A 17750-nucleotide genomic window follows, 5' to 3' on the forward strand; every position below is an offset into this window, starting at 1 on the left:
TCTGCCATCTGGTCTACCAATGAGTTCACCAGCTAGAGCCACAGGACTCCAGAAAAGCCTCCGGCCTGACATCCCACCCGTGGAATTTCCCCACCTTTATAACTGTTTGCGTCATTTCCTTGTTGTAAGTCTTCATACAGATATGTAATTCAATGGTTGTGCCTCTCTAGAAACCCCAAACAGGGCTTCAAAAAGTTCATGGAGAAATGTAATTAAAAGATAACGGGAGTATTACCCTGAACTTTTTGAAATGCACGCGCGCGCGCGCACACACACACACACACACACACACACACACACACACACACACACACATGCTTTGTGCTACTTGGAAGTGCGGTGGTTGTACTCCTTGTAATTACCTTAATTAATTTTATATTTGTCTCTGGTCTGGAAGAAGAGACTGAGACTAGTGCCCAATGTAAACCAACATCATAAGTTATTTTCCATCATGTGTAGCCTGAACAAAGTTAAAATCAGTTTGAATTCCCTGCCCATATCATATGGTATTTATTATTTCACATCGAACATGTATACCTTGTGCATGGCATGGTGGAAAGCACTGGGATTTCTTTATGAAATCAAAGTATCTACCTATAAAAAACTTATGTAATGGGCGCCAAAATGTTTATTGGAAAATGTCATTATTTTAAAAATGATTATCGAATAAATAAGCAGAAAATAGAAGTCGGTAAAATGGGACAGGTTATGATTAAGAAACATAAGCAACAATTGCCTTAGGTATTCCAAGGAAAAACTGAAATTAAAAATAGACATAATATTAGAGGCTCACTATAGACCAGGCATTATGCATGAATCATTCCAGCATACTCTTAAAATAATCTTATAAAGTACTAAGAAGTTAAGTGATTTGCATAAGACCACAGAGGTACTGAAGATGATTGCATTTGAATCCAGGTTAACACCCTTGTCTCACTGACCACTAAATTCTATATAGATTAACATGCAAAGGACAAGTTTATGCGCCTAAGCCCAATAATAGGCCCAAATATAAATACTTAACATGCAAACATGAATCCATGGACATATACATGTTCAGAAACAGAAGCATACAAATATTAACATGCCAGAATCATATTGTCATCTGTACAGTGAAACATACTTTTCCTTATTCATAGGTCAGACCAAAGTTCATATTTGTCATACTGAAGAATAATCATAGACAAATGTCTATCATCTTAAATTAAGTATGATTTCTTTTCCACAAAGAAATTATTTAACTATCAACCTCTTCTAGAACAGTAAAGTTGATTATGAATCATTAAATATTTGGGTAGTATAAGAGATAGAAAAACATAAAAGCTCAGAAGTTGGATAATCATTTAAAAATGAAAACTTATCTCTAATAAGCTAACATAAGTCAGTGTTGGGGAGAGACAAGACCATATAGAGAAGGGCCAGGCCTGTCTCCAGATACGGGTTCGACTCCTCCTGGTGACATCTAGTCAGTTCTGACCCATAATCAGCCTATGTACAACAGAATAGCACTACACGCCCTGGGCCTTCCTCACAACTGTCCCCATGCTGAGCCCATGCTGTTCTCATTCTGGGCCTTCCTCTTTTACCATGCCCTTCCACGTCACACAATGTGGTGTCCTTCTCTAGGAACTGGTCTCTCCTGGCAGGTGCAAAGTAAGTAAGATGATGTCTTGCTATACAGATGGGCTTGTCCTTTTAGCCATCCATGCTACTTTCAATATTTGTCTCCAGCATCATAATTCAAATGCATCAATTTGTATTTGGTCTTCTTTATTCAATGTCCAATTCTTACATGCATATGAAGCAATGGAAAACACCATGGATCGGATCAGGTACACCTTAGTCCTCAAACATCTTTTCTCTTCAATAGTCTAAAGAGGTCTTGTGCAGATTTACCTAAAGAAAAACGTCTTTTGACCTTTTGATTGCTGCCTCCATGAGCACTGATTGTGGATCCAATTAAGACAAACTCCTTGACAACGTCAAGCTTTTCTCCATGTATCATGATGTGACGTATGGGTCCAGTTGTGAGGATTTGGGTCTGCCTTACATTGAGTTGCTTGCTATCCTCCGATCTTGATGCCACAATCTTCTTCACAGAATCCTGCTCCTCTGAAGATCTGCTCAGCATACAGATTGAACAAGTAGGAGAGGATGCAACTGTGGCATATACCTTTTCTGATTTTAAACCATGCAATATTCCCTTGTTCTGTTTACACAACTGCTTCTTGATCCATGTACAAGTTCCAAATGTGCACAATAAAGTGTTTTGGAATTCCCATTCTTCTCAAGGGTATCCACAGTTTATTACAGTCCACCTAGAGGAATGCCTTTTCAGGATCAATGAAACACAGGTAAAGCCCTTTCTTGAATTCTCTGCTTGAGTCAACACCCACCTGATATCAGCAATGATATCCCTTGTTCCATGTCCTCTTCTTAATCCAACTTTCACTCAGGCCAGTTCCCTGTCAGTGTACCGCAGCAACTGCTGTTGGATGATCTTCAGCAAAATGTTATTTGTGTGTGGTATCAATGATATTTGTTCTATAGTTTGAGCCTTCTGTTGGGTTACTTTCCTTGGAATGGGCACAAATATGGATCTTTTCCCATCAGTTGGCCAAATAACTCTCTTCCAAATTGAATCAGGTTGCAGCTTGATTGGAAGACAATGAGATAAATGACTTGGCAAGGTCTGCCCTTCTCTCTCTTGCTCCCTGGTGATTGGACCAGCATCCTGCTGCTTTATTCTCTGCCTCAACCTGTGTGCTACACCACCTGTGGGCCAAGCCAACCCATGGATCATGTTGCTTGAGTTTGACGCTGGTGGATCCTATCCCTGTGTTTGAGTTCCAGATCCCAGCAGGGCCTGCCCCACGAAGCTTCTGAGCTACTGACTGCTGCTGACCAACTCTACTGTCTGCTGCCTGGGGGCAGGCTCTGTCTGCCTTGCCTGAGGGAAGACTCCGCTGTCTGCTTCCTTGACCTTGGGACCAGGCAGCCCATGTGAGTTGAAGGACTCCCAGTATATTAACCGCTCCACGAAAGTGAGTTGAATTGCGCCCTCTGTACTCTGTGTGGACTAATTAGCTGTTCTGTTCCTTCTCACTGTATAAACCTATGCGTGCTTATAATCACAAGTGTTCTGGTTTTATTTCTCTAGGGAACCCTGCCTAACACATTTCTCTTTTTTAATTAATGGAGAAGTAATCAAATACAGATAGAGAATATTTTCATTATTTCCCAGCTGTCATTCATGTATATATTTTTCTTAAGTCAGAAAACATTGTCACTTTGATGTTCTTTAACTTTAAACCTGATAAACCTGACCTGCTCTTTCCCTCTTTTAAATGTTTAATTAACAGAAAAATCAACTGGGATGCTTCTTCAAAGCACAGACTTCTCACCCCTCCCCCTGGTGCTACCATTTAGAATCAAATCTATTTGCAGTAAATGGAATTGCTTTATACCAGGCCACCAAACAAGAGTTCCTATATTGTGAAGGCTGTGAAAATGATTATCATAAAAAATCATTACTCACTGACTCTTTATAAGTTAATTATCACTCACACTGTTTAGAGTTGAGATAATCTGTGTGGAACATTTTACATAATGACTCAGGTCAAGGATGAAGTTGGATATGCTAAGCCATTAACTTATATCAAATAGAAGGTTTTGCTTTTTCCCCAGTGATTACATATCGCAAGCTTCAAGCATCCTGGCTGTTTTAGGTTTCTTTTGTCTTTTCCCTACTATGAAAAGTTTTCAAGACAACATTTCAGAAACTAACATATAAATGTCTTTGATGAGCCTGGTGTGATTTCAAGACATTTTTTACCCGGTCATGGATCTCATCACAGTTTGAAGGTGAGCACCAATCAGAATGGAATCTGTAGATATAAAAAAGTAAATGTGATTTACAGCCAGAGCAAGAGAAAAACAAATCTTTCCAAATTCTAAAATGCCGCCAACTACAGAAACTAGTTTTTTGAACTCCTCTTTGATAACTTAAACAGAGTAACATTATTTTTTTCCTTTGACTAGAGGAGTGGGCATACAATCAGGTGTTAGGTCATGATTCTTAACTATAGTACTAGTTCTTTACAATCTGTTTAATACATGGTGCTAATAGGAAAATGTAACATGCATCAGGAAGAATAAACCTATATGTCTAACCATTTTAATGATTTCTATAAATAATTACTTAGAGCTTTATCATTAAGATACAGAAATTATATTAGAATTTTACATATAGTGCTTTAAAAATTAGTGCTTTTAAAATTATTCTGCAGTAATTTGACTCTACTCTCAAAAGTATGTGGAAGAAGTTATTTTCTCTGTACAGGAAAAGTAAAACTAATTTTATAAACTCAAAAAATGTATATATGTCCATGATGTAAAAGATTCAGAATTCAACCACATTCTTACTCGTTCAGAATACAGAGGAGATTAGAAAGTGTATGGCTCCCTGTCCACTACAGATGACATATCATGGTCTCTATTCTTGATTATAATTCTATTTTCAAATTATATCCAATCAAATACAGGTAATAAAACTAATAAGGGTATTCTAAAGACTTTTCTGAGGGGGCTACAAAAGATTTGTCGAAAAAGTTCAGTATCTTTCCATTTCATTTTTTCCAAAAATGCTCTGTAATCCTCTTGGAATAGTTTGAAGGTTACAATGAAAGATTTCAAAGAAGATATATAATATCCATCTCCTCTTCCATTGTATTTCCCAAGCTCAAAGCTCAAATTAATATATATACACATATTAATCAATATATTATATATATGCCATTTTGATTTATACCAATAAAGAAATTGTTTAAATCCGCATGATTATGATGTAGTGTTGATTATTTCTTTATAAAGGATTAGTATGTTGCTTACACAAAACTTTACCTGTTTTCCTTCCAAAGTTAAAATAGTAAATGTCTACACAAAGTATGACTGATTACTGTTATTATTTTTGTTGTTAGTTGCTGTGTATTTGATTTTGACTTGTGGCAACCTCTATTAAGTGGGATAAATGGTTTACAAGAACACAATAATGGATGATCAACTATGCCTAAATTTTAACCTTCTGCCTTTGGAAAATACACTGATGCAGAAAAGGCAACGGATTTTGTTATTGGCAACATCTACGGAGCATCAGATAAATCTGAGATGAAAATATGAAACTCCAAGTGGGTATCTTCAATGATACTATTAGAGGATCCACTAGTCTGTGCTGTAGTATAAGGAATGTTTGCCTACCATCTGTAATTTACAAAATCAAAACGTTAAGCATAATTAAATAGAATATCAACTCCTTTTAATTAGATTTGCTAGAATCTCTTAAGTCTAATTTTAATAAGAGCTATAAAACCTAATACAAATTTTAAGTCATAATATTAATATCTATACCACCTAGGGAGGAAGACTGCTTCTGCAGTGTAATACTTATAATCTACATTGAAACTATTTTATGATGCACTAACTTCTATTGGAGGTAGTTTTTTAAATGGGCTTAAAGCAAAAAGCATCTTCACTATAAATGAAAGAATTCATTTGCTTAAAGTTGCCGATAGAGATTTTAAATAATTACTTATTCATATTCAGGATTAAGGTGTCAGCATTTTATTACAATCTTAGAGAAAACATATTTAATTTTAATGAGCATATACCCAGATAGACTCCTATAGTTATATGTTCTGTCATCCTTCCAATTTTTCCCAGACCATATAATCTACAGCACCATCCATCAGTTCAAACTGTTTATTCATTCCAATGGATTGCATAAATACCCTGTAAGTACACTGCTGAGTGATCTACGAAGAGCTAAATCAGAGAATATCTTATACTTAAACATGTGATATTTGGTATACAGGGGGTGGGAGACACAGGGTTTTATTCCTACTAATATATATTTTAAATGTTTAATTCAATTCAGACAATTTAATTTTTTTTAAAGAAATTACACTAAAGTTAGAGGTGTTCTAAGGGAAAATAAAATATTTACCAGACTTGACCTAGAGAATGAATCAGTAATTCAAAAAAAATGTTTAGGTAAAAAATTCAGAAATGAGATGTCATTATACCCATATGTTAAAAGCCCCTCAGTGTCCTCAAGCAAAATAGGTGTGATCTAATACCCCACTGCGCTAGACGAAGAAGGACGGGACAGCTGGCTTTCGTGACCCGCAATGGAGACTTCTGGAGTACAGCCTTATTGACCAATTTGCCCACTGTGCCCAGACTGTACATGGGCAAAGTAGCACAGGACTAAAATAGATATTGTAGTGAGAGGTTTGCAAGGCGAGTTCTGTAAAATATGTGAAAAGATAAAACAATAAAAGAATATTTGTAAAAAGAATTATAAGGATTTCACAAAAAGGATTTTACTATGCGTGACTTTAAAAATTGCATCAAAATAAACTCACAATAACTTGTTATTAAAAGCTAAATAGGATCTAGCTTGAGGCACTAAGGATAGGACATCAATTTTGAGAAAATCTTCTATCAAAGCAATATGAATTCTGCTAAATTTGAACAAAAGCAAACATCATTTTTATAGTGAAGCTTAAATGGAAGAATGGTAAATTAAGTGAAATTTTATAAAAAGCACATACCTAAATAAGGAGGACTGATGATTAACAACAGAAAACAAAACAAAAAACAGTCAACAACATATATTTATAAGGGTGTAACCCCCAAAATAACTGGGTACATCAATACACTTAACACAGCTGTCAGATCTGTGGTCCATTCTTGGAAAAATATTTCAAACTCCTGTTTTGATGGCTGACAGCATCTCCCTCATTTTTTTCTCCACCTCTTCTACATCATCAAATTGCTGTCCTTTCATGTCCTTCTTCATTCACAGAAACAAACAAAAAGAAGTCGCAGGAGGGAGGTCAGGTGAGTAAGGTGCATGGGACAAGAGAGGCATGCTGTGTTTTGCCAAAAACTGGTGCACTGAGATGGCTGTGTGAGCAGGTGCATCATCCTGGTGACAAAACCAGCCCCCTGTCTGCCACTAATCAGGCCTTTTTGTTGCACAGTTATGCAATCTATTCAGAACCTCTAATTAGAAAGTTTGATAAAGCAGTTGACCTGGTAGAAAGAACTCCAAATGCACTATCGCCATCACATCAAAAAATCAAATGAACATTGTTCTTCATATTTGAGTTCACTTGACAAGCTTTTGGGGGGGCAAGGTGACGATGGCGACTTACACTGGTTTGATTGACGTTTGCTCTTGGGGATAGAAGAATAGCACCATGTCTCCTCACCAGTAATGACCTTCAGAGCTGTTCTTTCAAAGCAGGCATGTTTCCACTCAATGCTGTTTCCTGGTCGGTCAGAACCCAAGGAACACATTTTGTAGTGATTCGTCTCATTCCCAAATTTTTCATTAAAATTCGCTGAACCAAGCTCCAAGAAAGTCTGGATAACACCCCCATCTCTTCGATGGTCTGCCATTGGTCTTTGAGGACAAGTGCATGAATTTTGTTGACACTGTCATCCATCCGGGAAGTTGACAGATGTCCAGAATGAGGTTGGTCATCAATCGACATTTCACCTTTCTTGATAGGAGAAAACCACTTGTGCACTTGAGTTTTTCCCACAGCGCTGTCCTTCTAAGCTGCATCCAACATCACCACAATGTCTGCAGCGCTTTTCCCGGGCAGGAAACAATTTCACAGCTGCACATATTCTCTTAAATCAGCCATCATAAACAACAAGGTTCAAGGAAAATGCGTTTATGAAAAAATTCACTGTGACCAGAGAGACGCGGTGCACTAACTCAAAGCAAGTTGCTCGATGCTTGCCTATTGGGAAAAATGTGTACTTTTGGGGGGTACTCCCTCATATGTCAATTGCTTCCACTTAATCAATTATGGCTGAAAAATTACATTTGAATGATGATCTTTTTTTTTAGTAGGTGCTGAAAAATTTGTGACCAGATCAGCTGCAGACAAGAACAGAGTTTTCAATAGAAAATTTTGACCAACTGGGAAAAAGATACTGATTTAATTTCTTGGAAGAATTTTAACAGGGTCTGAAATATGGCTTTACTAGAATAATCCTGAGGCAAAGAACAATCAGAGACACCTACCCAGAGGTGAAAATAGTCTAGTCAAAGTAAAAGTGGACCAATCAAGAGCAAACATCCTGGCCACACCTCTGTTTGAATGCTCTAAGCAGACTTCACTTGTGAACTTTCTGGAGGGACAAAGAGCAAAACCACCACCTGCTTATGTTTGGGGAAAGTTAGCCAAAGCTTTAGCAGAAAAATGCTGAGACATTGTCAATTAATATGGCTCTTCCAGCCATAATCGTTTATATATATTATGAATCTAGTCTCTAAACCTGTATAATAATCCCATTTTAGAGGAAGCTCTCTGCTGTGCAGGGTTTAAGGTGGGAGATACTCTGAGTCTCCTGTTTGCTAGAGGGTATAAACAAAGTCAGCACCCTTTATTTCTTGGGGGATATGGTCTCCTGTAAGACAATTCCTCTGGGTACAAGAGGCATCCCAAAAGCCGCACCATTAGAAGAGCTGTCTGGAGCGTGTCTGAGATCTGGTCGGAAACATCAGAGGCTAAGAGCACAAGCACCAAAGACTGCAGCACTGAGAGCATGAGGCCAAGCAGAGGAGCCAGGCTGAGCCGGGGCCAAGGTCAGGAATTCTAGACAGAGAACAGGCGCAGCACTGAGACTATGGGACAGAAGGCAGAAGGCCGAAGCCAAAGGACCTGTAGGTGAGGGGCTGTGAACGCCTGCTCATTCCTTTCACCAAACAAGGGCTTTTTAAAGAATTTTCCACGGGCGATTAGGCATCTACCTTATAGTCCTGATTGGACTCCTTCTGCCTTTTAGTTTCTAATTAAGTTTTCTAATCTTAAAAACAAAACCACCTTTAAAAAACCCATTTGACTTCATTTAATAATGTTTAAAAAGACTATATATTGACAGGGTTAAATTTCTAAGACCCTCAATCCCTTAGGGATGAACTAAATAGCTGATTTTGTTGCTTTTATAAAAGCGTCTAACTAGATAAAGTTTAAATGCAGTTTACATTTATTTTTAATTCTACTTTTCCACAAAATGGAAAGCATATCTGAACATCTGAGTAGACATGAAATTGAGATGATGGAAGGCATCAGAAAAGCCTCTCCTCAGAACCTGTCTAACCACTAAACTGTAAAGCTCATGAGGGTACAAAAAACAACAAAAACTATTCGCTGCCCGCCAGTCGATGTCAACTCACAGCGACCCTCCTCCGGTGCAGAACCTGTCATTTCGAGAAGGACTCCTTGGTGAAACTTTTCCAGGTGTTTGTTAAAAATGGCATGGAAGCCATATCTGACCTCCAGCTTCCCTGCTGCCAGGCGACAAAGGCCAGATATACTGTCACCGGCTGTCTTCGCTTACCTATTCTGCCCCTTTGAGTTTCCAAGACTGGAACTGTATATGAGAGTACAAAGCCCTGTCTTTCTCCGAGGAGAGCCTGATAGTTTCAAACTGCTGACCTCGTGGATCCCATTCTAATGTGTAACCACTATGACCCCACGGTTTAGTAGGGTTACAAAAAGTTCATGGAAAATTTCATTTACTTTAAATTACATTTTTTCCTGGAAGTTTTTGAAGCCCCCTGATATGTAAGCAGACAAACCCAATGACTCCTTAGGCTAAAAGCAATAGAAATCAACATTCCCTTTCTCAGGATTAAAGTCTCCACATACCTCTATATATCCATGTTGAATACTCAGAAAAGTGATTCTCTAAAATAGTGTTCAAGTTAATGCACTGTTTAGTCCAATTGTCAGTTTAGAGCTACACTGTTGGGATAGTCTCTATAATTACTTAGAACTTAATTGTCTGAGAGGCCTATTATACTGCAGAAATATACTGGGCTATATTCATTTTTGATCCTATACATAAAAATGGACTGATTTGAAGGTTGGTTGACAATGTATCTCAGGTTTTCAAATGAAAAAATTACTAACAAAGATTTCTTAATTTATTACAACAACTGCTTTTTATGTTACTAGCTCTCTGTGAGAGTAAAAAATGTTTCACTGAAATCACAAAGAAGGAAATGGCAGGGGAACTGTTTCTTCCACATTTGAATTTAACAATTTCAGAAGACTGTGGTTGAATTTGTTCGTGAGAACCCGAATCGTTACATGAGGAAGTTTCACACGGAAGGAGGTTAACTGAGGACCATACGCCCCCTCCCACAATAAAGCATCGTCATATAACTAAAGGAAAATATCATTTGTACACTAGGAGCATGGACATACTGTAAGCTAAGTATTGACTATTATATATCATCGCCTTTCATTTTTAAGAGCTACAGCCAAATCTGATTAACAAACTCACTTGTCGAGAATTAAATGAGGAAAGAGTATCTAACCCTGTAATATATTCTAAAGGAAGTCAATTTCAGTCAGGCGTTTAGAATCAAATTCAATTTTTACAAAGAGTAGCTTTCACATCACATGTAGAACTGCGTCCTTCTCTCTCCTATGGCTGACGAGTCAAAGGGGGTACAAAAGAGAACCCACACGTTACCTTTCCCTGAGAGAAGCTCGATTCAACATGGGGCTTGGAGAATGCTTAGGCGTTGTTGAGGGTGCCGAGTGGACCAGCAGTGTCCTGGCTGAATGCTGGGGCTTGCTACATGGTCTTGAGGCCAAATACTCATCACACCTTTCCAAAGAGTCATCGAAGTCTCTCCCATGGGGTGATCTCATAACCTTTAAAATATTACATATGCACACATCATTATATATGCTTAAATACAATATCTGAATATAACAATATACCTACCCAAGTGTCTTAGAAAGGTTAACAAAAGAAATATAATTCCATAGTTGTATTTGAAGGCAAATTTCAGCACGCAACAGAGTCACTTTGATTATTGTAAAACATACAAGACAGTTCATTCCACCTTATCTAAAGTACCGAATAAGGTAGAGGACAGTTATCTCAGATAAATATAACATAAGAATTCAAATAAATTTTGCAATAAAGATACAAAAACCAATAAGTGTAACACAATGACAAAGACACCTAGAACTAAGTAGATAGACAAGGAGCTATGAAAGAGGAACACAACTGTGGCAGATGCTTTCCATTGAATTCAAGTGTTTGGTTGGCAAGCCTGAAAATTCATGACTGACTGGGGAGAGGTAGTCTCGGGACATGTGATGAAGGGCCAGGTCGTCTTTGGCCAGGCACCAATTCAAACTTTCAAACACAAGCCTTAGCTTATGACTTTCCCACATCTCTTCTGACTCTTCCTTAAGCTACTTATTCCCTCCCCAAACTCAACCTCTGGCTCAAGACAGAAAAGTTACATTCACAACGTTAGGGTACAAAGATCTTGGTTCAAATTCTTGCTATCACCTCGAGAAAGAACAGACATTTACTATCTCCAAGTGTAACCATGTCTTGGTCCACAACAGGTTGAATCTACTAGCTGCCGAGAGAGAGAGAGAGAGAGAGAGAGAGAGAGAGAGAGAGAGGTAGCATTCTGCTTCCATAAAGATTACATCCCTGGACACTCTTTGAGCAGTTCTACTTTGACCTAAATGACAGCTAGGATTGAATAAATCTAATAGTAATGGGTTTATCATATATAGTCAATAAAATAAAATTAGTTGAAACACCTTGTAAAGTATGTGGCTATAAAATCAGTAATATTATTACTTTTAAGTACAGAAATTTGTAAGGAAGTCTGGTAGTGCTGTTACGTAGCAGAGTTGGATTACTGACTGCAAGGTTGGTGCCAGAACCCATTTGACAGCATTAGGATTTGGGTAAAGAAATTCTTATATTTCTGTGTATATTTTCACATTTGTAGAAATATTCCTTATGTGGTTCAGTTTAGAAGCTCCTTATGATATCTCAGAAATGTAGTAATTGTTCAAATAGATAAAAAATTTTTTTAAATCTTACGCTCTTAGTAAATCTGAATTCTTACAATAGTGGAAGTCTCATACGATAATCTGTTATAATTGTTGACAGAAATGTTCACATCTGTGATATATAGTGGTTTGGTTGTATAATACTTTTGAAATGGTATTCATTGCTTACACAATAAATTAGTGAACTGAATCACATTAATGGCCGTAAAATTATTTATCTATAGGAAATTCAAGGTCAAACTCATAAAAATAAGAATCACCAAGTCTAATAAAACCCAACCAAAGCCACTGCTGCCATCAATTCTGATTCATAATGATGATACAGGCCAGAGTAGAACTGCTCCATAGGGTTTCCAAGACTGTGAAGCTTTATAGGAACAGACAACTTGATAGAGGAGCTGGTGGGTCTGAACCATTGACCTTGTGATTAGTATTGCAACTCACTGTGCCACCAGGGAACCAACAATCATTTACTGAAAAAATGTTTGTGAATAACTACTCAATGCCAGGAATTACATAGCATGCTCAGAAATTTCTCTGTCATAAGACATGATATTACGGAATAGAGATCATTCAAATGGTGTTGAGAATAGGACTATAGTAAAGAAACGCAGGGTAGATATGACTTACCGGAAGGCAAGAATAAAATATGGCTGTTTCAAAAGCTCCTTGGGTAGCAGTGCAACTGGTGTGTGCTTTGCTATGAACCTAAAGGCCGGTGTTTAAAATCCACCCAGCAGAAACATGGTCATCTGCTTTCATGACGCTTACGAGAAAACCCTAAGCATGAGGCAGCAGGCACCAGAGAACAAAAAACCATCTCATGGTGAATGAGGGGGGTGGTGGGGTGGTGGAGTGGGAACCCCAAGCCCATCTGTAAGCAACTGGACATCCCCTTATGGAAGGGTCTTGGGGAGGAGACGAGCCAGTCAGGGTGCAGTGTAGCAACAAAGAAACATACAACTTTCCTCTAGTTCCTGAATGCTTCCTCTCCGCCCACTGTCGTGATCCCAATTCTACCTTACAAATCTGGCTAGACCAGAGGATGTACACTGGTACAGATAGGAACTGGAAACACAAGGAATCCAGGACAGATGATTCCTTCAGGACCAGTGGTGAGAGTGGGGATACCGGGAGGGTGGAGGGAAGGTGGGGTAGAAAGGGGGAACCAATTATAAGGATCTACATATAACCTTCTCCTTGGGGGATGGACAACAAACATGGGTGAAGTGAGACGTCGGACAGTGTAAGATATGACAAAATAATAATTTATAAATTATCAAGGGTTCATGAGGGAAGGGGAGTGGGGAGGGAGGGGAAATGAGCTGATGCCAGGGACTTATGTGGAGAGCAAATGTTTTGAGAATGATGGGGGTAATGAATATACAAATGTGCTTTATGCAATTGATGCATGTATGGATTGTGATGAGCCCCCAATAAAAAGATTTTTAAAAAAACAAAGGCCTATGAAGCAGTTTCACTTTGTAACATAAATCAGGTCACCATGAGTTCTTTTATTTTGGTTTTAAAAATTAAAGAATTTGCTATTGGTAAAAGATCAATTCCTGAATCTGGCTTACACCTTTGCTAGTTCAAGGAGTCCTGGTGGCACAGTGGTTACGAGTTGAGCTGTTAACTGCATAGTCCGCATGCACACTTGCTGCTCTTTGGGAGAGATTACCGTCCACACAGAAACGCACAGGGCAGTTCTATCCTGTCCTAGTGGGTCACTCTGAGTCATTGGCAACTCGATGGTGGTGTTTACTTGTTAGTTTTCCTTGAACTGATCCCAACTCATGGCAATTCCATGTGTGCAGAGGAAAACTTCTCCATAGGTTTCAAGACTGATCTTTTAGAGGCAGATTCCTAAGCCTATTCTCCTAGGGTTCTCTGGGTGGGTGAAAATGCCAACATTTGGGAGAGGAGTTGAACACTTAATTTCATCCAACTTCAAATGTATACTCAGCTCTTATTTGATCTAAATTTAAAATGTACATGCCCATATATTTGGCTCTATTTGAGAAAGACATACTTTCTCTATACTGAAGAAATATTAAAATAATGGATTGGAAAGAAATAATAGTAATTCTTAAATATTATCACTTCAAGACTGGGGGAAAAATTCTCCCCTCTCAAACCACTGCTCTATGCACTTAGATAGCTGACTAATCTTCTAAACAACCTTATTGTTGGTAGTCCATGGCGATCCATGGCAAACCCTTCTGCACAGAGCAACCTGACTACTGTATTATATTCCAAGAAATTCTTGCCCAGGGCAATAAGAGTGCACATAATCCAACATAGAACTTCATGATTTGTTGCGGGATTTTCCCATCAATCAGTAACTTACTTGGACAACAGACTGTTCAATCATCTCCCACCTCAAGACAACAGACTCCTACTCTTGAAAAACACTCCCCTTTCCTCAAAATGAAAGATCGCTCACCTGGATAAGGGCCTTCCTTTTCAAATAACTGTGAAATTGAGAAGATGAACCTCCAATATGTGTCTATTAATTCTACACTTTTACATTACACATGGTGCCAATTAGATTGCCACATTGAAAAAAAAAACACCTTGAAATACTAGAGGCCAGATCCCCAACTCAGCACTACGCACCCCTTTCAGAAACTACCAAATTCTCGCTGTGATGCTGCGTCCTTACTGCAGCAGGCCGGAAAGTCAGTGTTGCTTGATATCAACACATTAGTCAGGTAATTTAATGGCATGCTGGTGAGTTTGCAGTTGACAATCTTGTAAGTCAATGGGATCAGGTAGCAGGCATCTAAGACCCAGAACAAAATCGTACTCAAGGTGAATGGTGGGAGGGCATGGAGTGGAGACCCAGTGCCCATCTGTAGACAATTGGACATCCCCTCATAGAGAGGTCACAGGGAAGAGATGAGCCAGTCAGGGTGCAGTATAGCACCAATGAAACACACAACTTTCCTCTAGTTCTTTGATGCTTCCTTCACCCATCATGGCCTCAATTTTACCTTATAAATCACAGTAGTCAAGAACATGCACACTGCTACAGATATGAGCCCTCAACACAGGGAATCTGGAATAGATGAACCCGTCAGGGCCAACAAGGAGAACAGAGATACCCGGATGATTATGGGAGGGTGGGGGGAGAAAGGGGGAATCAGTCACAAGGATCAATCTATAACCCCCTCCCAGGGGGTTGAACAATGGAAAAGTGGGTGAGGGGTGATAGAGTATGATGTAAGATATGAAAATAATAATCTATAACTTATCTAGAGAGGGTGGAAGAAATTAGGAGCTGATATCAGGGGTTTAAGTGGGAAGAAGAGAACGTTTTGAAAATGATGAGGGCAGCATATGTGCAAATGTGCATGACATAATGAATGAATGTATGGATTGTGATGAGATGTAAGAGCACCAATAAAAGTATGTAATAATAAAAATGAGTTCTCTTGCTTCCATACCTCAAAACCCCCAAGCTCCTAGCACACAGGGTTCTCTCTGATGATATGGTGAGTTAAGTGCATTTTGGTGTTGAATATGAGTCCTGTTTTCCTTTTGTTAAGCTCCCAAATGTCAAGCTATTTTTACTTCCTAGAAATTTAAAACATTTCTTTTGCAATCCTCTCATTAGCCGATCAGATTTAAACTCAACTTATTAATAACATGTCTTATATTTGTCTATCCATGACTCTTTTTGTTGTGACTGCAAGATGAAATTCAAAGCGAAATGAGCAGGGTATAGCCAGTAAGTCCATACTTGAGTCAAGTCCAAGGATGGTCCTCATTGCACCAGATCTGCAACAATCAGTGCATTTGTTAATAAAAATACTGGATGGAAAATGGAATGTAAAGACACTGGGGGTGAGGTAATCCTAAACTAAATGAAAAGAAGAATGGTTTTAAAAGGTACAGGTGCTGGATACCACAAAAGTGTGGGTGGAATCAGATCATCACGAATTAGGGGAGTGCATGACAGGGACCCAATGCCCATCTGTACACAACTGGACATCCCTTGCAGAGGGGGAGTGGGGAGATGAATCACTCCAGAGTGTAGCATTGATGAAACTCACCTTTCTCTTGTTCTTAAACGCTCCCCCCACCTACTATCATGATCCCAATTCTACCTTGCAAACCTGGTTAGACCAGAGGATGCACAGCGGTGCAGATGGGAACTGGAAACACAGGGAATCCAGGACCGATAAACCCCTCAGGACCAGTGGTGAAAGTGGCAATACCGGGTGGGAAGAGGGAAGGGGGGTTAGGAAAGGGGGAACCGATTACAAGGAAATACATATAACCTCCTCCATGGTGGGGTGAAGGGAGACGCTGGGCAGTGTAAGACATGATAAAATAATAATTTATAAATTATCAAGGGTTCATGATGGAGGGGGGAGCAGGGAGGAAGGGGGAGAAGAAAAACGAGGAGCTGATTCCAGGAGCCCAAGCGGAAAGTGAGTTGTGAGAATGATGAGGGCAACGAATATATAAGTGTGCTTTACACAACTGATGTATGTGTGGATTGTGAAAAGAGTTGTATGAGCCCTAATAAAATGATTTTTTTAAAAGCTAGATGTGCTAGGTAAGATATCTTGGAGACTACTCCTAGTTATACTTCTGTGAAAAGACTGAACTCTAGTAAAGCCCACCAAGAACTTCAGAAACAGATTTTTAGTACCTTTAGACAACAATCATGAAGAAATCCTCACAAAAATGCAACTCCCTTTTTGTTAGCAACTGCAAGCTAGAAATAGAAAGTGTTTCTAGGTAATCAGCAACTAGAATGGTGACTAACTGGAATTATCATGTGTGCTCACAGGTACACTAAGTTTATATTTATACCACAGACCTCTTCTTGGGACTATGAGACTCACCTATGTGACTACTTCAGTGACATTTACTTCTAGACATCTCAACAACATTCTAACTCCGGGTTTTCTCTTCCAGACTAGTTCTTATACATTTCCCTATCTCCATAAATGGGACCATCAAACACCGAGTTATACCAATCAGCACTCTAGCAGTCACTGTTAGCACTGAATAGCTTATTACTTTTAATGTTCTCTACTTTTATTCTTCCTGCTGTTGTTTTTTTGCCTACTGTCTAGAATTCAAAAAGGATGCTTACCAATTTTTAAAATGTAATTTAATTGCCCTAGGTAGACAACTACTTTATAATATCAAGTTTTTCTCATTGAAAGCACAGTATGCATTTCCACTTATCAAATCTACTTTTCTATCAACAAGACCTACATTTCTATCTATATTACTACTACACTTGTAAGATGTAATTAATGTTCTATAATTTATCCCTAGGTTCTAATAACCAATGAAATGGCTACACAAAAATCTCAGGAAAAAATCATGATCAATGAGTTTGAGTGAAGGAAGTTATCAAGTTGTGATGCAGTGAGAAATGCTCACGGTTGAGCTGTTTATCAGGACAGTTTACAAAGATCTTTCAGGGCTGCTAACAGATGCCCTAAGGGGATGCCACTCCACAGTAGGCCTCAAAGGCATTCGGTTCATGATCTGAGGTCAGCAACCCCACTCCCTGAGTCAAGTGCCCAGAGGCTCCCTACTCAGTAAGCCTCAGCCCAAAGGCGCTCAGCTCTACTTCCGTGGGTCAGTATTAAGTTTCCAGAGGCCCCCTACCCTCCAAGCCAGCCTCCTGCACAACACAAAAGCATTCAGTCCTACCTCCATATATATATGTGTGTGTTTAGGAATTTTTAAAAATAATTTTACTGGGGGCTCTTATAGCTCTTATCACAATCTATAATATAGATCCATTTTGTCAAGCAGATTTGTGCATATGTTGCCATCATCATTTTCAAAACATTT

General features: G+C 38.8%; 1 protein-coding gene across 9 annotated transcripts in view; it reads right to left on the minus strand.

Moving 5' to 3' along the window:
• The window catches only part of SPATA6 (spermatogenesis associated 6), a 112744-nt gene that overhangs the window by 22702 nt on the left and 72292 nt on the right, over positions 1-17750 (minus strand). For 7 of the 9 annotated variants that reach the window (XM_075555825.1, XM_075555838.1, XM_075555843.1 and 4 more), the window contains 2 exons: positions 10564-10748; positions 3788-3887 (listed from right to left, as the gene is read on the minus strand). In XM_075555825.1, the coding sequence (XP_075411940.1) occupies positions 3788-3887; positions 10564-10748 (285 nt within the window). The remainder of the gene's footprint in view (positions 1-3787; positions 3888-10563; positions 10749-17750) is intronic. The other 2 variants (XM_075555840.1, XM_075555832.1) reach the window with 1 other exon arrangement.

This window comes from Tenrec ecaudatus, chromosome 1 (genome assembly GCF_050624435.1).
Source record: "Tenrec ecaudatus isolate mTenEca1 chromosome 1, mTenEca1.hap1, whole genome shotgun sequence".
Classification (NCBI taxonomy): domain Eukaryota; kingdom Metazoa; phylum Chordata; class Mammalia; order Afrosoricida; family Tenrecidae; genus Tenrec; species Tenrec ecaudatus.